Below are 21,696 nucleotides of genomic sequence, written 5' to 3'. Positions count from 1 at the left end.
AAGGGAATTATTAGGAGAAAGAAAATCAAGATCGAAGTATCCTGATACATTGTCGTCTTTGCAGTATACACTGATTATAGTGCAGATACTATTTTTCAGTGTCAACAAACTGAATGTTTCCACTGCCCATCCTGATTCAATTCTTGTCATGAGGTAGAAGATGATGCTCACCATCTGGAATTAAGACAAGGAGAGGATTTCAGTCTTCTTTTTTTTACTGTCATGCTATCTTTCTGGGAATGAAAGAGTGATTTCTGGTGATAAATTGAGACAAACTACTGCACTGCTTGTTCCAGGACAGTTATATTTTTCTCTGTGTATACCATTTGCTAATGCATCAGTGTTCAAACTTTTCTAGTGCTAGATGTTTTAGGAGGGGATTCTGCAGTAGAAAATGTGGAAGACTGGGAATCAAAGGTGCTTTTAGTTGACAATTGTAGTGTCAACTTAAAGAAAAGACTCAAACATCCACTTATTCGTCTTTTCTCCACTTAACTCTACAAGTTTCCTTCAGTGATCTGAAATGAATAGGAAGTCTGTAGAGCACAAATCTAATGTCAAAATAATCCAGACACTTTATGAAGACTGTCTGAGATGGGACGCAGAGAACATGGATCCTTCTAAAACCTGGGACACGCTTCTTCTTAAGGCTGATGTGCCTTGGGGTGATTTAGATCTCGATAGGGCTTTGAAATTACAGCCCTCACACTTCAGGATATTCCTTCCCATTATGGATGTAGAGGAACTACATTTGAGATATGATAAATAAAGAGATGCAACAGCATTATGCTAATTGAAGGCTGATTGAGACCCTGACATTGGACCATCACAACTGCAACAACTGATTTCAAAAATAGGCGTGCTAACTAGTCTCCAAATGGCAACAAGACACCTGTGAGTGTATGGTGTTCTTAGTCGGTGAGAACAGCTACAGAAAGCTGAGATGGTAATCACCTAGGTAGCTACTGAAGAGTGGAAACAAAACAGTCTAAGGGCATTTTTAGGCATGAGCTAAATAGGCATCTGATTTATGGTACTTCATTTCTGAGGCGACACCATAGAAAACCGTGTGGTTATCCAGTCACTAGGCTATTACTAAACCAACATCCTCTGACTGCAGAGTATTTAATAAATCTGATCTTTGTATCTGTAAAGCCATTGGATCCTCCCATGATTTTACTTATTTCTAATTATACCCAATGGGTTCCTGTCAGACCATCCTCCTCCTAATTCAGTATATATGCACTGATGAGGTCCAAACTTACCCCATTCCTGGACCTCATCCTTAAATAACAAATTTAAACTTGAGCCTTTGCTGCTGCTTGAACTTGCTTTTTCTCAGGTTGGTGTGCTAAGGACTCCTCTAACTCTGCCCTTAGCTCCTTCTGCTGCAGAGACACACTCCGACATTTTATATTTCTGGATTTATATCTAATATATTATTTTCCACTGACTCCTCCAGCAGCCAGAGCTGTGTGTTTCTGCTCACAATCTGAGTGCTTTATAACAGGTTTGAGTCCAGAGACAGCTATGCACCTGTATACAGGATCCTAGAAACTGAATCCCCATTCCATGGTAACATCTGAGTGCCTTATATATCTACTAGTCCCCCTGAAGCAACCGTCTTTACAGCTGAGGATGATGGTGCTTCAGTTTTACGCACATATTCGTGAGACATTGAGGTCAGTGTTGTTTGTGCAAGAAGATCATAACCCCCTTCATATGAAAAGATCATAGATCTGTGAGGCTAATTTTTACTGAATGACCAGAAAAATAATGATACCAAGGGACAGCTTTGAGTCCATGGCCTTCGTTGCCAGCCTAGGCTAGTGTGGCTGTTGGCATTATTTTAAATAGAGCTGGTCCTGAATATGTGCCTATTTTCTTCCAGGGCTGTTTCTGTGATGAGTCAGAATTAGAGTTAGAGTTCCTGAAATAATATGGAAAAAATTTACCCATTGTCTTTTATTCATGATCAATAGTGCTAAAGCCTAGTTCAGTAGGCTTCTAATAAAGGGAATGGTTGCTTAACTGGCATATCAGGCTGCCATGGAGGTGTGCCAGTGAAGCACATTTTACTACATAAATATTAACATGGAGTGTTTTAGTACAGAGATACTGTGGCAATAGCGTAGTATAAAATGCCTAGTAAGGTTATTATACAAAGAGCTCTAGAATGTAGGTAATTATCTCTTAAAAAAACCCCAAAACTCCAACTATTGTAGTAAATATTAAAGACGGTTATATAATATTTCCCTTAAAATGTCGAATAGAGTTGAATGAGTTAAAATATATGAATTTGGTTAACATTACTGACCTCAAGATTCACATATCGTAATCAATGACTCAAAGTTTAATAAAGTTATTCCAAAATAGTTTATTTTTCATTCCCCTACTGCATCTTCTTTTGAAATGTAATATATTCGTAGTCTGATCATTGGAAAACCTACTTGTTTAAGTTTTTATATGCATGTTAGTGTATGATTATAACTGATTGAATTTTCCAGACATTTTTATAATGTAGATTGTACGTAATCAAACCAGAACAAAGAAAATCAATAGTACTTTAAAAATGCTTCAGATAGAAACAAATTATAAGACGTTACTTGCTGCTTTTGAAGTCATCAGCCATATTTCATGTTAAAGGCCATTATTTGCACATTATCCAATTCTGCAAATGTATGTGAAATAACCTTCAAAGAAATTGATATGAATACAACAATTACTGTAGCAGATTTTACAGTGATATTTGACTTCTGGCTTGAATATAGAAGATAATAATTGATACAGTGTCTTTAGCAATTATCCTTCATGGAACTTAGAAAGAATTCAGTGTTACTATTAAGCTGTTGTAAATTTTCAACTGGTTATTAGTGTTTGTGACTTTATGTGGCCCTGCATGGATGAGTTGGTGAGTAGTGATGGTTTTGTAGCAAAATGTTCCTAATATAACTCTAAACTTGCTCATTTAGTGCCTGATGCACAGCCCACTGAAGCCAGTGTTAAGACTCCCACTGGCTTCTGTGGGATGTGAATAGGGCCCTTATGTAATAAGGGCCTCGTCCTCTGAGTTGAGAGCCCCAATTCCCATGGAAGGCAATGAGTGTGGCTACTTTGCAGGTAGGAAATGCAATTCCCATGCGGGTAGATGTGAAAAAGTGAGGATAACAAGTGGGAAGTTATTTTTAAGAGTTGATGATAAAGTAAAAAGATAGGTTTGAAAACCATTAACCTGATTTTTATTTCTATATATAATATATTTATATCTATCTATCTATCTATCTATCTATCTATCTATCTATCTATCTATCTATCTATCTATCTATCTATCTATCTATCTATCTATCTATAAAAGGTTGAAAAGCAAACAGTAAAAAGAGTAGTGTATTAGGTCCAGAATGGCTGACTTCTGAGCACAGTGGAATAGACTTTGAGTTTTTATTTGACCGTGGCTGGAAACATTTGGTGGAGGGGATTGGAATGTTACAGACAACTCAATTCTATGAGATTAAATAAGAATGAAAAACTTCAAGTGTTTACAAAGCGGACCTCTTAGCATCTTTTAATTTTGAGCCCTCACTCTCTGTGCCTCAGTTCTCTCACTGTGCAGTTTGTCACAGGTGCATTGTAAGGACAAATTAAAGTTTTGTGTGGTGTTCTAACACTATGATGAAATAGGCCATATTAATATCTAGGAAGCTATTGAGAAACCATAGTAAGGATAGTGGTAATGAAACTTATACATACTTATATTTTTTTAATGTTGGAAGTTTGACTGAATGTGTGTTTTTAATATATGCCATAAACCAGGGTGATATGTTTTTACTTAAATTATTTTTATACTTCCAAGTAAGAAAACAAGGTGTCATTTGCTCAACTTTGAGTTTCTTAGCAAAGGCTAATACTTTAAAATGCAAGTAATATTTTGATTCATAGATTCCAAGGCAGAACGGACAACTGTGATCATCTACTCTGACCTCCAGTATAACACAGGCCATAGAACTTTCCCAAAATAATTTCTAGAGACGGTCTTTTACAAAACAGTCAATCTTGATTTAAAAATTGCCAGTGATGGGGGATCTGCCATGCCTCTTGCTAACTTGCTTTTAGTTTATTTTAAAAAAATTAAAAAAATCCTGGAGGGTAATGAAATGTGTATTGCTTATGAAACAGAGTAGGATTGCTCTAAGCTTTGGGATAATAAGTAACATTTAATTAGTTCTTAACGAGTATTGTGTATTACAGATACACTAACATTTTTTTCATAGAGGGAATGATACTTAAGGAAAATGAATTTGCAGACATTTAATTTTTATATTTAAGGGTTTATTTTTTTTAAAAAGTCCCTGAATTTTCAGTGAACACAGTCTTTTAATGCAAAAAGTATATGGTGTAAAATAGATTTACAATACTCAGTAAAATATTCCTGAAACTAAATTATACAACTAACATACAGTATGAAGAAAAGAGCAGGAACAAAGGAAAAGAGAGGTGCTAGATACAAGAAAGAAAGGTGTAGGAGTATGAGTAGAAGTACATTGATTAACATAAGAAAAGTCCCCAGATGCAATCAAAATCTTCTTTCTTAGCTTGTAATTTAGGCATTACTATTTCATACAAAACTGTTTCAGTTAATTTTGTGATCCATTTTTATGCTAGCCTGTGAACATGATTTTTTTAATGTCAATTTTTTGCAATTATAAAAACTTATATTATCTATATTAGATATCTTTTAGATAAGCTTAGTAGCAATAGACTGTGAGAAAGCATACAAGTCCGTTATGTGCCAAGAAATGATTTCTTAACCTTGATGATCACTGTTTCACCACTAAAGAGAATGCACCCTGACCTGGACAGTGGCACAGAGACAGGTTCAGGCTACTAGAAGTGCCCTAAGAAATAAAGGGTGTTATACACAAAGCAACTTGGGTGCCCTATTCTGGAGTTTAGATGCCTAACTTCCCCTCTTCAGCACCACTACAATACACAAAACTCCCACGTGGCAGCAACCTGATCTCCTCGGTGCCTAAACTCACTTGGCACCGAACTTTCCACTGTAAAAGTACCTTAGGCACCTGTGTGTTAGGACTTGGGGCAGGGCTGCCCAGAGGGGGGAGCAAGTGGGACAATTTGCCCTGGGCCCCGCAGGGTCCCCCATGAGAGTTTTTCGGGGCCCCTGGAGCTTCTTCCGCTCTTGGTCTTCGCCGGCAGAGGGTCCTTCCGCTCCGGAATGGAAGGATCCCCCGCCGCCGAATTGCCACCGAAGTGCAGCCGGGTCTTCGGCAGTAATTTGGCGGCGGGGGGTCCTTCTATTCCGGGACCCGCCGCCGAAGTGCCCCAAAGACCCGCTGCGGGGGCCCCCTGCTGCTGAATTACCGCTGAAGATTCGGCTGCACTTCGGCGGCGGGTCCCGCTTCGGCAGTAATTCGGCGGCAGGGGCCCCCGCCGCGGGTCTGCGGGGCACTTTGGCGGCGGGTCCTGGAACGGAAGGACCGCCCGCTGCCGAATTACCAACGAAGCGGGGCCCCCCCGCCACCGAAGACCCCAGGCCCCCGGAATCCTCTGGGCGGCCCTGCCTTGGTGTATGTGCATTGATGTCCCACTCTAGGTGTCTGAATGCCTATCTCCTGCCTAAGCCCCAGAACAATTCACAAACTGGAGAAAGACAGGCATTCAGCTGCCTAAGTCACATGCAGGGCCCAGTCTGGGAGGCAGCCTCTGAGCAGTATTCCCAGATTGGGTCCCATTCAAAATGTATCTGGAGGTGGAGGTTGGGATGGTGCCTGCCTTAAACTTTCAGCCCAGTGGTGTGCCAACCTCTGGACTACAGAGTCATTCTCACACATGCCTTCTGTCTCTCTCTGGCCAGATAAACTGTTTAAGTATTTATACACAGTGGAACAGTCATGAGGCCAGAGAGAGATGCATAGCAATGTCTAAGCCCTTTGTGGATTCCACCTGAACTGCTGCTTCCTGGGAAAATCGGAGACTGACAACTAAATTCTCTGGTCCATGGGAGTGAGTGGGTGGAATAAAAAGAGAGCAGCTGGATTACTTCCTGAATCTGATACAATTAAGGAAAGGTAAACCTCGTTATCTAATCAGGAGTTTATAAAAAGGACTGGTGTCTTCTCAGATTAGGAGATAAAATACATCCAGAGTAAAATGGGGTGTGGATATAAACATGATTAGTTTTTAAAAATAGTGTACATAGAATCATAGGACTGGAAGGGACCTCGGGAAGTCATCTACTCGAGTCCCCTGCACTCATGGTGTTGCATGTATCTAGTCACATAATTATAAATATATGTGGCTTGTTCACCTTCTGTTTATATTAATCATTCCCTGGCAACACAAAGGTTGAGGTTATCAGAGTTATATGGGCCACTGTCACTCTATTTCAGCTGAATAACAGCAATACAGATGTAACGCATTCAGTGCAGGTCTGCACTACCTCTTAAGTTGATCTAACTTACGTCCCTCAGGGGTGTGAAAAACACCCCCACCCCCCGAAGTGACGCAAATTTTGTGCTGTCCTCACTGGCACTATGTCACACTTCTCGCCGAGGTGGAGTAGTTATGCTGACAGGAGAGCTCTCTCCCATTGGCATAGTGCTTCTGGTGAAAATGCACTACAATGGCACAGCTGTTTCGGTGCAGCAGCGTTGATATTATGCTGTAGTATAGACGCCCTCAGACAGGATGTTCTCTCCCTGTGACAGATTCTTGTTATTTGGGAAAGTTTACAGGATGGTCCAGGGCTTTACATATAGCCTGTTATTCCCCAATTGATGGGATCAGGGTCATGGACACAAACAGGAAACGACAGGTATTTGATGACTTTTACTCTGGCCATTTTAATCTAGTATAGATTGATAATATATATTTATTTTGCAATGGGACATCACCAACAGTTTCTAGTTGAGTCAGATTCTCACTATTGTAGTCCTGAATCTCATATGCCAAGCCTACTGCGTATTTGAAAATGTTCCTGAATGGTTTTTTAAAATGGAAATAGAGAAGATGTGTTGGTCTGCCTTTTAAGTGCATATTTGCAATATTTTTAAGGCATCTTAGAGTATTAAAGAGTTAGTTAATTATATCCTGTATCGATCCTTTTTACCCAAGTGGTATCTATATGGAATACACAAGCCCAAAACTTGTGTGTTTTCTCTTTCCTGTACTATTCTTAATTAACCAACTAGAATAGGTCCAAAAATAGGAATATTTTCCCATGAATGTTTTGTGAAAAATATGTTCCTGCTTTTCACTGAAAAATTGAGTTTCCCAATCTCTCTATTAATAATTATCTAATAATTAATAAATGCATTATTTTAATTATTCATATAGCTGTGTCCAGAGATCCCAGTCAGCATTGGAGCCTCCTCATGCTAGGTGCTGGACAAACACAGCGTGAAAGCATAGTCGCTGTGCTGAGGGCATTACAGTGTTATGAAGACAGTTGGAAATTCCTCCTAGGAATCATAGTAGAAGTGGATCTGAAGGGAGGGATTTGAAAGAAGATAGTGGCTTTATAAGGTAGTTTGGGGTGAGTGCCTAGCACAATGGGGTCCTGCCCCATGATCTCCTAAGTGCTACGGTAATGCTAATAGATAATGTTCCATACATAAAGGGTCGCTTAGAAGAAAGCACGCAGTACTTGTGAGAAAAGCAAACTAGAGTGGAGTGAGATAGGGATTCAGAGAGGCCAGAGAGAAAGAGGTTGCAGTAGTCAAGACAGTAGATAAAGAACCTAATTTGTGTGTAGGGTATCTTTTTATGAGCAAATATGTTTAAAGGAAAAAAAACAGCATTACCATAAGCAGTAAATAAAGTAGCCACTATTGGTGAAGATGTGCAAAGCAATAACACTCTGAAACCTGCAAAACTGCATTTGGACTTGTATCTGCCTATATTGTAGATTGCTATTGATCTGTTTTATCTATCCAGCTTGTGATATTAAAGATTGCATCATAGTGCATGCACGCTAGAGAGGGAAAGGTAAGGTATGTAGGTTTGGTTGCCACCATCTTGGCTGATATATTGAGTATTGGACCAAGGACTTCTAGAGCTAAATGCACGAGTCTCTATAGCGTGAGCCTGTAACAGACCCATATCCTCTGTGGATCAGGAACAGAGGGGGATGCATAACACACTCTGACTCAGTGGGTTACACAGGCAACCTTGGCTTTGTTGTTTCCTGATTGTTGAGTGTTTAACTTTGCAAGCTTAATGTCTCAGTGTAGCTCTGTTTGTGTGGAATACTGTACAATATATAAACCTTTCTTAAGATAAAATAGATCTGTGTATACACACCTGTTTTAGAAATAGGTAATAATCACTCCGTTTCCTGTGTTCATGCTTTCCAAGTAGATCCGTTCGGATTCAATGAGACATTAAGAGTGAAACGGGGAAGCGATTTTTATAGCAACTTTTGGCTGGTGGCAACCACATCATTAATGTAAACTTGTATTCTTTCTTCAATTAGAATGTTCCACCGGATCTCTCCATTTGTACGTTTGTGCTGGAACAATCCTTGTCAGTGCGAGCTCTTCAGGAAATGCTGGCTAACACTGAAGAGAAAGCAGAAGGGGTAAGTAATCCAATCTAGACTTTTTTGATCAACTGGGGATATATACCATTTCTTCCACAGTACTAACATGATGACTTCCTTTTTGTGTAGCTGTAGTCTTATTCTCCAGTACAGAAAGGGCCTCATCCCGAGGAATGCTGAGCACTTGTAACTTCCATTGAAGTCAATGAGTTGTGGGAGTCCAGCACCTCTTAAGAAGAAGCCCTAAATTAGTGAGCTGACTGTAGGACTTGAGGAATTATGATTAAAGATGGCTGAGGGCACATGCATTCTTCCTATCACTATAACAAAATAATCACAGATTAGAAACGTAATTAAATCATGCCTTAAGAAGAGTTAAGGCTCCCATCCAAATGCTTTGTTACTGTAGAGCATCCTAGTGGCATATAAACACCACTGTATCAAATCAAAATACTCGGTAATATTAAAATGCAGAATCAGGCATGTTTAGTTCTTTTTAAAATATGACACTATTCTATGAGGCTTGAGCAAAAATGTCCACTAGTTCAGATTTAAAATTGAAGATGTGCTATTAATCAGAGATGCTAGATGAATATGGAAATTAGGCATCCTTGCATTCATGAGTGATGAGGGAAATACAGTAACAACTCTGAGTAGCAAATAACTATCTACAAATAAATCATAGTAGTATGATTAATTTTGTGTATATGGTGTAGTTCATTTAGCTTACAGTCACATAGCTTAGGATTTCACACATCCTTTGCATGGACCATATCCTGAAAACTGCTTATAATTGAGGAAGAGTGACAAGGGAAGAGTGGCTGTGGTACTGGAGTAACATACAGAGACAAAACAGAGGAAGGGATTAATAGCAAATCTATAGCAAGTCTTGCATCTGAAGAAGTGGGTATTCACCCACGAAAGCTCATGCTGCAGAACGTCTGTTAGTCTATAAGGTGCCACAGGACTCTTTGTTGCTTTTACAGATCCAGACTAACACGGCTACCCCTCTGATACTTAATAGCAAATCTGTCACTCAAGAAAGCTGGCAGGAGAGAAACAGACCCCCTGGAAGCTCTGAGAATTCCTGGGAGAAAGCAAGCTCCAAACTAATATGCTGTAGTCAGTCCCAGAAAATGTCAGGCACTGAGCCTAAAAAATGATAGTTGGGATATGAAATCCAGGGACATTCCCATGCATGCTTCAGAGCATGTGGTGTCACTGAGCATTTGTTCTAAGGACTAACTGAAACAGCAGCACACCGAGTAGTATGTTTGAGATCTGCATGTAATATTGGAATAAGCAAATACATACTTACAGACAGGGATCACTCTTTCTGGAATTTGGAAATACTGCAACTAACAGCAAGCAAATCCATGGAGAAAGCATGCATCCGACGAAGTGGGTATTCACCCACGAAAGCTCATGCTCCAAAACTTCTGTTAGTCTATAAGGTGCCACAGGACTCTTTCCTCCTTTTACAGATCCAGACTACCCCTCTGATACATGCACCAGAAGTGCAAGCACGTACTGCAGTTATGGACCAAAAAAGCATGAGCTGTCAACAGCACCCTCCCCTCTCTCCCCAAAACCCCAAAATCTGTGCAATTGCAAAGGATGTACAGAGATGTTACAATGGAACTGTAGTGATAGCAATATACCCACAACAATGTTTGAAGAACTCAGTTGTTGTGTTCCTGTGACTTCTCATTCTGCCCCCAGTAAGGATAGGTGTGGGCCAACAATAGCAGGAGTACGATTGGGGTGAATCCAAGAGGGATCCAGAGCTGTAGCACACGGCGGAAGGGAGCATGTACATGTTGTACTACGCTGAGGAAAAAGTAAGATTCGCTTCTCTATTCTGGTTTCAGAAGGGCCACAACAGAACACTAGAAGGGATTGTTTTTAATTCCATTATTAAGTTTTTTTCTTTTGATCTTAATCTTAGTATTTTTACAATGTTTTGTTCTATTGGCAAACTTTCTGTCTAGCCATAATTTTTTTAGTTATAAGTGGCAGTCACAGGGCAAGCTGGCCTTTTGAAGGAGCACTTGTGATTAGTTTATCTCTCAGTCCAGAGGTACATTATAAGAACATATGATTAGGAATCAGGCCTGATAAGCAATAGAAGGCAAGCCTATGATCAGTCAGTGAGAGTTTGAGTCTTCTGGGAAGAGGGAAGGTTATTGGCAACTCTCCAGAGTGCCTAGGCAGAGCATCTGAGAGACGCAAAGAACGGGAAGGCTTGTGCAGGAGATCCAGGGTCACTGAGGACCTGGGGAGGGATTCGCTATACCAGGGAGTTGGAAAGGCTTGTTAAGAGCTGATTGCCATGAGGGGCATCCATACAAAAATGGAGGCTTAAGAAATACCAGGCAGCAGTGCCTGGGTGTTGGGAAGGAACTACTGTGCCCAACAAGGGCCTAAAAGACTGTCAAGTCTGGGAAAGATGAGTTTGATCTGAGATGACACTGATCTATTTTAATAAACCAGAACCTCAAGAAGGGACTGTACTTGAATGAAATGCAAGTCTATGTGCCATCACTGGGGACCTTAAGAAGGAGAGAGGGCCTGACTGAGACTGGATTAGGCAAGGCTTTGCTATGGTGACACATGTCGTATTGCAGTTGGTTATGAAATGTAGTTAGCATTTCAGTGTCCCCACTTCTGATACGGGTAAGAAAAACATCAGCAATACATTATCTTGGAAAAAAAATGGCCTGATTATGGATTCATTACACATGAAAAATGCCATGGACTTTAGCTGCAGATTTGAGTGCGCAAAGAATTCCAGATCAGGTGTAAGGCTTGTCCAGCTATTGTAAGAAGTCCATCATCCTTATTGAGAATTGTGTACCTTAGGCAGAAATCTCTGTGTGGGATTTACACAAAGTAAGGCTGAAATCAGATCTTGCTGTCCAGAAATAAAGCCACTTGAGCTGGGTGCCCATCCAACATCTGCTGTTCTCTGGCCACCCAGCTCTGAAGGCTGTGCAGAAGTAAGGGTGGCAATATCATGACCCCCAGCCTTGTGACCCCCTTGCAACTCCCTTTTGGGTTAGGACCCCCAATTTGAGAAACACTGGTCTCCCCAGTGAGATCTACATAGTATTGGATAAAAGCACACAAGATCAGATTCCATGGGGGGTCAGGACCCAATTTCATGGTCCGTGATGCATTTTTCATGGTCGTGAATTTGGTAGGGCCCTAGTAATGATGCTGGTATTCCGTGGACCACTAGGGATGGATTTTTCTTGGCTGCAGAGGTGCCTTATGATGATGCTTGTGCGGTCTTCACCACCATCCAGGAGATTGATACATTGGGATCAGAGAAGAATCTATCTTAATCTCCAAGCAGAACTTAAGCCTGATTGTAAATCAGTGCTATATATGTGTTAATTATTATAACACTAAAAAAAAGGTACTAATTTTCTTTTCAGTAAATTTCTGGAAACCAAGTGCAATAACGATAAAATAAATGCATGTGACACTTCCTGATAATTAGTTTGAGCATATTCAATATTCGTATATACTCTACATAACTTACCAAGCCCCCTTTCAGCCTCTAGTTACTTGAATGCTATGGGATAGGTCCTTATTTAAGAAGCTTAATTTCTGGTGTTAATAGCTGTTTGTAGAATCTGCACGTTTCAACTTTTAATGACTGCTATACTTTCTTTAAGCTTTACAAGAGGAGATAATTTTGTGTTTACGTATAAAACACTGTATCTTCCAGAGTGTTGCAAGAATTTAATTGTAATAACTCAATTTCTTATATTTGGGAAAGGGAACTGTTGTCAGTTCCAGAGATAATTTGTTACTTATTTGTTACTTGAAAATTTCACTAGGAAATTTAGCAACAAAGATCACTTGACAGGAAACATTAAATTAAAGTCTACAAAATTTTGTTTGTTTTTTTAACTATAACAAACATATCCCTAGAGCCACATAATTGAGGACAATGAGAAACTGAGATAAAAATATTTGTGTAATGAAGACTGGGAAGATATGGAAATCTATCAAATGTACTTCAAGTTCACTCTCAATATGTCTCATTCAGAAGATACTAAGCAGATACTGTGTGGACTCCTGAGTATTTGTATAAGGTCATCTTAATATACCATGACAGAGATTTTGCAACATCATTCTAACTTATCTCATCGTTAGCCAATGATCTTGTACAAAATATATAAATACATACGTGGGGGTGTGTGGGGGTGTGTGTGTATACATGTACACTACTTGCTCTCTACAAGTGGTACCCAAGCCCCCAGAAGCCCTCCTACATTTACACTAGTAACTGTGATTCTTTAATAAAGTAAAAAAAACTGAAATATAAGGCAGGAGTGCTGGTCATGAGGAAACCCACCCCAAAGTCAACCAGCCGCAGCATAAAGAATGTGCATGGGCCTATCCTTCCCTCTCCATGATTACAGCGTCTGCCAGATCTCAAGCAATGCAGCTGATCTGACTTAGAAGTCACTTGCAAACCCAAACCTGACCACATCCTGCTGTGGAGGAGTCTCTTCAGTTTTTCTGATAAGAATAGCAAATCCATGACAGACTTTCATGCCCCCCCCCCACACACTCCTCCTACCCTCCCTCCCAGGTTGTCAGAACTAGGTCCCGTTCAACAGGTGGGGATACCAGAAGTGTTGGAATAAGCCTGCTTCAGAGCAGGGACTCTCCCATTCTGGTTGCACTCTACATATCCTAGGACAATAGGATTATGATTGGTGCCTCAGTCTAGACACTACTGTTTTACCAAAATAAGAAAAAGTGACCAGGGCCAGTGCTCCTCCTTGCAGGTCAGAGTGAGAAGAGAATGCATCGTGTCGTTGTGACAGACATAGCTAATGTTTCTGTCAAAGAAAATACTCCTGTCCTGAATCACTTTTATGGATATCTGTGATGGACAGACATCACCTCTATAGTACATACTGATCTTTCTCTCACACATTCATATAAAAAGATATTGGCAAGTTGTAAGTCAGTTACACTGTGTATACTTTGGTTACACTTGTTTTGGGGGGCATTTAATATATGACTCTAAGGTACTAGGTTAGCAGGTCTCATTTAGATGAATCATAAATACAGAGGAGTAGAAGAAATATTATAGGATAAAGGAGAGCAAATGACTTGTATCATGGTATAATTGGGTTTGTTTCAGGGAACACAACGTAAAGGACAAATATAACTTAATTCAGCCACAAGAGAAGCAGGTTTTTGTTCTAGCCAGCATAAAGGCTATATTTCTGCTCATGTTCACTTATGGTAAAGTATCTTTTCTTGCCAGGTTAATTTAATTTTGTGTACCACTTTTTGTTCATCAGATATTTATTTGATCTTTCTTTAAAACAATAAATACATTGCAGTAGAATGAAAGATGAAACTAGCTGCTTGTCAAATAAATTTGTCAGTAGCCAGTGTCTTGTTCTGAAAGCAAAAAAAAACCAACAACAAAAAATCCTTTCAAAAATGAATCGTACTTTAAAAAGCATGTTTCAAACAAAGATCTCCAAATTCCTTACCATGAATAAAGTCTAACATCTGTGTGATGTAGATTCCCCTCCCCACACCTTTACATTTGGGGAAACTGAAGCCCCATTGATTTCTACTAGCACCATTAACACACAGATGGTTAACATTAATGTTCTGAAGAAAAAGATGAAAAGTTAAGTAGCAAAATTTGCAGATGACAGAGTTTGTCATGACTAGGAAAGATTATGAAGAACTGAAGAAGGCCCTAACTAGCTTATGCAGTTGCTGTGACAGATGAAATCCAGTGTAGATTAGGTTGACAAGGATGATTAGAGTAATGGAAAAGTTCTACACAGAGAGGACTATATAGAGTTAAAATGACACTGTTAAGAAGACGTGATTATAATAGGGGCAGGTACCACCATCTATTAAGGCTACTCAACACTTATAGACTCATAGACTTTAAGGTCAGAAGGGACCATTATGATCATCTAGTCTGACCTCCTGCACAATGCAGGCCATACAATCTCACCCATCCACTTCTATAACAAACCTCTAACCTATGTCTGAGTTATTGAAGTCCTCAAATTGTGGTTTGAAGACCTCAAACTGCAGAAAATCCTCCAGCAAGTGACCTGTGCCCCATGCTGCAGAGGAAGGCGAAAAACCTCCAGGGCCTCTGCCAATCTGCCCTGGAGGAAAATTCCTTCCCAACCCCAAATATGGCGATCAGTTAAACCCTGAGCATGTGAGCAAGGCTCACCAGCCAGCACCCAGGAAAGAATTCTCTGTAGTAACTCAGATCCCACCCCATCTAACATCCCATTCCAGACCACTGGGCATACTTACCTGCTGATAATTTGGCAAATGATCTTTGATCAATTGCCAAAATTAGGTTATCCCATATACCATCCCCTCCATAAACTTATCAAGCTTAGTCTTAAAGCCAGATATGTCTTTGGCCCCGACTACTCCCCTTGGAAGGCTGTTCCAGAACTTCACTCCTCTTCACACTATAAGACCCTATTTGCAGCTGCTTATAACTTTGTTAAACTTTAACTGGTTAGCTTGAAATTTTCCATATGGGGTATCTGCCTCAGGCTGAATTCTGTTTTTGAAAATGTCAGCTATTTCTGAGAACAAGGCTAGAGAGTAATGTGTTTTCCACATAAAAAAATTCTGGTGGGCTTTTTATTTGAAAAGCTCTATTGTCCCTGTGCACTGGAGAAGGGACTTGAAACTTGGTGGGTGTGGCCTTTCTTTCCACTGCCTGGGACTGAGCAGGACTTTCCATGCAACTGCATCTTTGGCTTGATGATGAACAGGTCAGGTCCACATCTTGGTTCCGGAACTGAGAGCAGGGAGACTCTCCTATACTCTGATCCTTGTGCTGGGCCCAGACGACATGGAGGAGGAAGCTGCCTGATTTAAATGCAAAGAGGATAAAAGCTGGACCTTGGGACAGGAAGGCTGCAGAGTGAAGGGGAAAGCAGGAAATGGGTCCTGGAGGCTGGCAGGACAGTGGGAAGTGGGAAACTGGAACTAGTAGTTGGGATGGAGGGAGTCTGAAACTGGCTGGCAAAGAAACTGGGAGCCAGGCAGGAGACAAGGACTCACTCGCTAAGAAGACATGGACTGAGTACAAGTGGAGCAAGGGGAGGCTAAGCACCCACAAATATTTTTTTCTGGAGCACCCATGGAGTCGTTGCCTATGCTCCTCTCCTCCAGTTTGGTAAGTGGAGAATGGGCGTGGGGGAGCGTGAGGGGCTCTGTGAGTCACATTTTAACTGTAAAAGAGACGCATGTGGCTCCTCAGTTGCAGAGGCTTTCTCTCTCCCTCTCTGGCTCAATGACTCTTTAGACACCTAAGTACCTGTGTGAATTTGGGCTTTTGGGCCTCAGTTCCCCATCTGTACAGCTGGGAGACTACAAGCCCCTTGTCATACAGGGATGTTGTAAAAATAAAATTAATTACTATTTTGAATCACTTGGATACTATAGTAATGAGTACCATAGACAAGCCTATGAGGAAATTCATGTCTTCAGAGCAGGGATTTGAATAGTTATAGTAAATAAGACATGGAGTCATACATTAAACAATGAGGAGAAAACAAAATATTTAGTAGCTTGCTCGCTAAGTGAGCACTACCCATCATATGCACTGTATGTGGAGGGGTCCTGTGGAAAATATGGTGTATGCTCATGTCATTTAAAAAGTACCATAATGCATATGTGCAAGTGAATCAAATTCAGGTTGTACAGGCAACTTTAATTCGGACATTTCCTAACTTTTGACAGTTTGCCTTTATAACCTTAATGTTCTTTTAATGTATTTTTAGTGTATAATAGGAATTGTGCATATAATTCCTATAATACATAAAAATACATTAAAAGAACATTGGGGACACTCCATGATAGGAAACAAAAAGAGCTTGTAAGGGACCTAATGCAGGTTGCTCCAACTGAAGACAAGCTGTGGGGTGGGGGTGGCGCTAGTCTATGTTGGTATAGGCGTGTCCAGCAGAGATCAGAGTGTTCTATTGGTAGGATTGATCTTGCAATGATTGTGGATGGAGATGCCCAATGGGGAGACCAAAGGCTCAGTATGTGGACCAGATATTGGCAGATCTTGGAGAGAGCAATCTGCATGACAGCCTGGCATATGACCATGAGTTTTGAAAGAAGGCTATAAAAGTTGCCGATCGTGAACAGGGAAGTGGCAAGAAAGAAGATGAGAACTTAGTAGATAGCTAAATATTCTTCTTAGAATATAAAACCAAAATATTTATAAGCTTAAGGGAAAATGTTTGACAATAACGTAAGTAAATATGCAGTTAAAATATAAACTGATCAGTTATATGCACACTTAGTGTAATTTTGTGATGCCTGCAGCTATAGGCTGTTAGCTTTACAAAGTATTACTTCACACTAACTTTGTGCAAGGAACTCATGCATCCTGTCCAGGACTTGTAATTGAATTAGTATAGCTTACCCCGTATTGGTTGCAGCCCGCCAGAGGATTCCCAACCAGCTATATAAGAACTCTGCGAGCACCAGCCAGCATCCACTCAATGCAACAGCTGCCAGGGACCTCATCCATTAGTTGTTGTGTGGTATTCTTGGAATACAGCCTGTTGCTGTGTCAGCTGCACCGGAGTCTGTGTAGAGCTGTGTGTGTGACAAAGGGTCTGGTATGGTGAACAGAAGGGAGGAGAATCTGGGAAGGAATGAAGTCCATCCCTGCACAGCTTGTAGGGTCTGACAGTATCTGAAAGACCTGCAAGAATTCCAGGCACTTGTCACTGAGCAGCTCTGAAGTGTTATTAAAAGCTTAAAGATGGAAAACATGCCGCAATCGCACACACAAACTTGTAATATAAACAGCAGATATGCAGCTTCCACCTGCAACATGAAATTTGAAGCCATACTAGCTTTACCTTTGATTAAATCTACAATATCTTAAATGAAATAACAGGACCAATGAGAACATATGTTATACCCTGCTTAACAACGGTTTGTGTGGTCAGAGAGTGCTCTTTGATGTGTAGCTATTCTTTAATACTCATTTTTTTTATTTGTTTGGGAAATCCTAGAGAGCTATCCACTTTCTTTCATTTGACCCAATAATAAGAATAAACACACAAACCTGCAAGACAGGAGTGGATGTTTTATTGTTTAAATGCTTATTAAGGAAAGACTGGAAGTATGGCAGGATGAAGGATAATGTTTTTAATTTTCACAACCAGAATGACTTTATAATTCTTTTTTAAATTAATTGGCTAAATATGTGGGTGTGTGGAGAGAGAGAGAGAGAGAGATAGGGTTACCAATTCTGGTTGGATGTATTCCTGGAAGCTTCATCACATGGCAATCTTTAATTAAAGATTAATCTTTAATTCCTGGAGACTCCCGGGCAATCCTGGAGGCTTGGCAACCCTTAAAGAGTGTGTGTGGGAGGGTATATTTTTGGAGGGAGATTAAAGTAAGGAAGAAGGATTTAAAATCTATATGCAAACCCTTTAAAATGATTCTGATAAGAAAATCCAAAACAACCATCTTAGAATCATTGCATGGTAGAATGTGGTGGATATTTTAGGACCCTGCAAAATTTGGCCTTTGGAGTGCCTCAAATAATAGCAGTCCCACTATAGGCTTAGTGGTAAGACTTTCCCTCTGTGCTGATATTGATACAAAATTTCCTTTGATGTTACTACCAACAGTGGGTACAGTTATAACGTTTTTTTCATTCTTTGAATACGGATATTACCTGAATGTATAACAGGAATAACAAATGTTGCCCTCCCTGAGGCGTGGTTTAAGCCTCCTCCCTTCTCTCTCCTGGAAGCTTGGTATCACCAGTATTAGGAGCGGCTTCTCCCTTCTCCTCTCATGAGTTGGATCCTGTGTTCTTTTTTGGCTCCTGATGCCTCCACCTAAGATGTGCCATACAGAGGGTGTTGTATTTATTTTCTCAAGGGACAACTAGCTGGCAAGGAGCATAAATCTCAGTACACAAGGGATAAATAAAATACGTAAACAAAGCACCAGCAAAGGAATGAAAATGGTTCCCTTGCTTTATCTTCATCTTTGGGTGCGGCAGGGTCCTCTCCTGACCCCTACCAGGCTTGCTGGCTCCCTACTCTGGAGTCCTGTGTGGGTCTTGGCTCTCAGTAGAAAGGTGCCCATGATCTCATTATTCTCCCACTGGAGCCACTTAAGGCAGCCAGTCATAGGAGCAACTCATATGTTAGGAGCTAGGGTACATCTACACTAGAAATGCTTCAGTGGTTTCTTCCACCGGTGTAGTAAATCCACCTCTCTGAGAGGTGTTAGCTAGGTTGACAGAAGAATTCTACACTGAGGCTTAGGTTAGCTTAACTATGTTGCACAGGGCATGAAAATTTTCACTGCCCTCCGCAATGTCATTAGGTCAAATTAACTTTTTACTGTAGACCAGCCCTTAGAGGCGCAAGCGACAGCACGCTGGCCTAAGCTTTTTGTTCTTCCAGCTGAACTGAGTTCAAATGGGACCCAACCTCATGAAAGTGACCACTCTGCGCAGTATATTGTGGGGGAACAGAGAAAGGGAATTACAAGAGAAAAGGAGTCAAATAAAGAGTAATTCTTTTTGTAAAGGAAGTTCAATAAACAGAAAAGGACAGAACAGGACAAGAGAGAAAATGGACAGGAAAAAAGAGGTGGTGATACCATAACTGTGCAAGAGGATGTTGAGAGGAGACAAGGGAGTAATCTATCTGCCAGCCTACCACAAGTGAATGAGGTGTCTAAGGCCTGGTCTACACTGGGGGAGGGGGGGGGAATAGCGTAGTTAAAGTCGAAGTACCTTAGCTCGAATTACTTACCCGTCCTCATGGCGCGGGATCGACGTCCGCGGCTCCCCTGTCGACTCCACTACCGCCACTCGCTCCGGTGGAGTTCTGGAGTCGACGGGAGCGTGTTCGGGGTTCGATATATCGCGTCTAGATGAGACGCGATATATCGAACTCTGAGAAATCGATTGCTACCCGCCGATCCGGCGGATAGTGAAGACGTACCCTAAGTAGAAAAGGCTGTAGGTTGCCCAGATCTATTTTTATTGCTTGCTAAATCCTAGAAGTATTTCATATTGCTGAGTAAGTTTGTCTACTTTACTCATAAGGGCCCAATCTTGTAAGGTCTTAAATGCTCTACATCCCATTGAAATCAGCATCTTGCAAATTCAGGCCTTAAAAAAAAAGTTCGGAAAATAATGAATTGCTGATCTTTAAGTGCTGAATATGAAATACAAACCTAATAATAATAGATATTAGGTTTGTATTTCATGTTCAGCACTTAATGTGATGAGTCTGCCCAGGGGTTCTCAGGACAATTTTTTTTGGTGGCCTCAGAATACTGCCACCAACTCTTGCTGGTGGCCGCTCACACTCTTTTCCCCTAAAGTACTTAATTAGCTTTAGGAAAACCAAATAAATATACACACATACACACCCAAATCATTGTAATTTATTTATTCCTAGCTAGTAAGTCTATTATGTAAAGTGCTATCAACAAACATACAAGTATCACTTTTCACAGCAGCCTTACTCAGCCCTGGAAACAAATTAAGCCCTGGATAGAGGTCAGGGGAAGCAGTAGGGGGCTAGAGCCTGAAGCCCTTCTGCCATAACCCAAAGCTTCACCGCCAGAGGACAGGACCCAGGGATGGAGCCCAAAGCCATGTGGCCAGAGCCTGGGGCCTGCCGCCGTGCAGCCAGAGCCTGGGGCTGGAGCCCAAAGCCCTATAGCCAGAGCCTGTCTCCCCTCTACCCCAGGGCTGAAGCCCAAAGCCTGGACTCCACTGCCCCTGGGAAGGTGGAGAACTCACCGGCTTCCTGCACCTACAGCATTGTGCCCCAGGTGTCCCCAGAGGGTGGCAGTGCCCAACATCTGCTGTTGGTCCCAGTAATCAACACCAAGTTGGTGCATCCAGGAGCAACAGGGAGGGGGAGAGTATAGCCTAGGTGTGAATATGTAAAAGGAAAAACTGGTGGTGGGAAGTGGAAGCAATGTTTCAGTCTGGGATTTTTAGTTGAACAGTTAAGTTCCATCTATGCTTTGGGCAATGTGTAGAATACAGACGCTACACACCTAACTACCGCGGGTATAAATAGCAGTGTGTATGGAGTGACATGCTAGAACCTTAGGATATATACTCTGTACAGCTCTCTATACATCCAACTAGTGTTTCCCATGTCTACACTGCTGTTTTTAGTGCTTCCCCACTGGAAGGAAAGGCTCCAGCTGTGGAGGAAAGGCTCTGGCAGGGGGGAGGAAGGGGTCTCGGGTATCTACAGCCTGCTTTTCACTGCGGCATGTAGCTGTATGTACCCTACATGCTGCCACCACCAGTGTAGACAAGGTGTGTGTGTGTGTGTGTGTGCGCGCACTTGTCTGTAGCTCAAGCCCCTGCTCCTTGCCATCCAGACTACAGTGCACAGCACACATCATATTGTGGAGTTTGTGTGGGGAAATGTACACACAAGAAACTCTCTGTGCCTATCAGGCCCCTGTTTATCACGGTTGTCTGAAACCCCAGTGACTTTTCACACGTTGCTAGATTTAAACCAAATCTTCTTTATAAAAATTATCCTCTAACAGAAGACTCTTTTGTACAATAGGTAAAGTTGCACTCTGTCACCTAGACTCTTCAGGACAGTTACCCACTAGAGGGGAAGGGGGAGCAGTATTCACAATCTAAAGATAATCACTTTCCAGTTGATACAATTTCTCTTCATCAGTGAGGCAGAAGAAATTTCTGTTGTCATATACTGGTGTACTTAGGAAAGCATTAGGAGGCTCTCTTTCCAACAACAGATCTCCTGTGTAATGTATCATTTTTAAATCTGCCACAAACCACTTTGAAATGGTTTTGTACTTAACAAAGGGTTTAGAGGTTTTAGATTTAACACAGGATGCAAACCTCCTGAGGATTTGGAGACTGCAAACATAAACCAATGCTTTATGCAATAAGAACAATTTCCCAAATGCCTTATCTTGTGTCTTTTTACTGTATTTAAAGCAGTTTTGAATTTTGGATTCATGACCAACTCTCAGAGTTGTAAAAGTGGGTTTTTATGAGTTGAATTTACAGCCCTTTTGTCTCTCAATTCAGAACAGATTTT

The 21,696-nt window shown here is 41.1% G+C and overlaps 1 protein-coding gene across 1 annotated transcript in view; it reads left to right on the top strand.

Annotated features, from left to right (window-relative positions):
• RYR2 (ryanodine receptor 2) overlaps window positions 1–21,696 on the top strand; it is a 697,632-nt gene that overhangs the window by 186,922 nt on the left and 489,014 nt on the right. Inside the window, exon 3 of the mRNA XM_039529228.1 lies at window positions 8,489–8,593. Coding sequence (XP_039385162.1) covers window positions 8,489–8,593 — 105 coding nt within the window. The remainder of the gene's footprint in view (window positions 1–8,488; window positions 8,594–21,696) is intronic.

This window comes from Mauremys reevesii, linkage group 3 (genome assembly GCF_016161935.1).
Source record: "Mauremys reevesii isolate NIE-2019 linkage group 3, ASM1616193v1, whole genome shotgun sequence".
In the NCBI taxonomy this organism is placed as follows: domain Eukaryota; kingdom Metazoa; phylum Chordata; order Testudines; family Geoemydidae; genus Mauremys; species Mauremys reevesii.
This window is presented reverse-complemented; position numbering and strand designations above follow the sequence as displayed.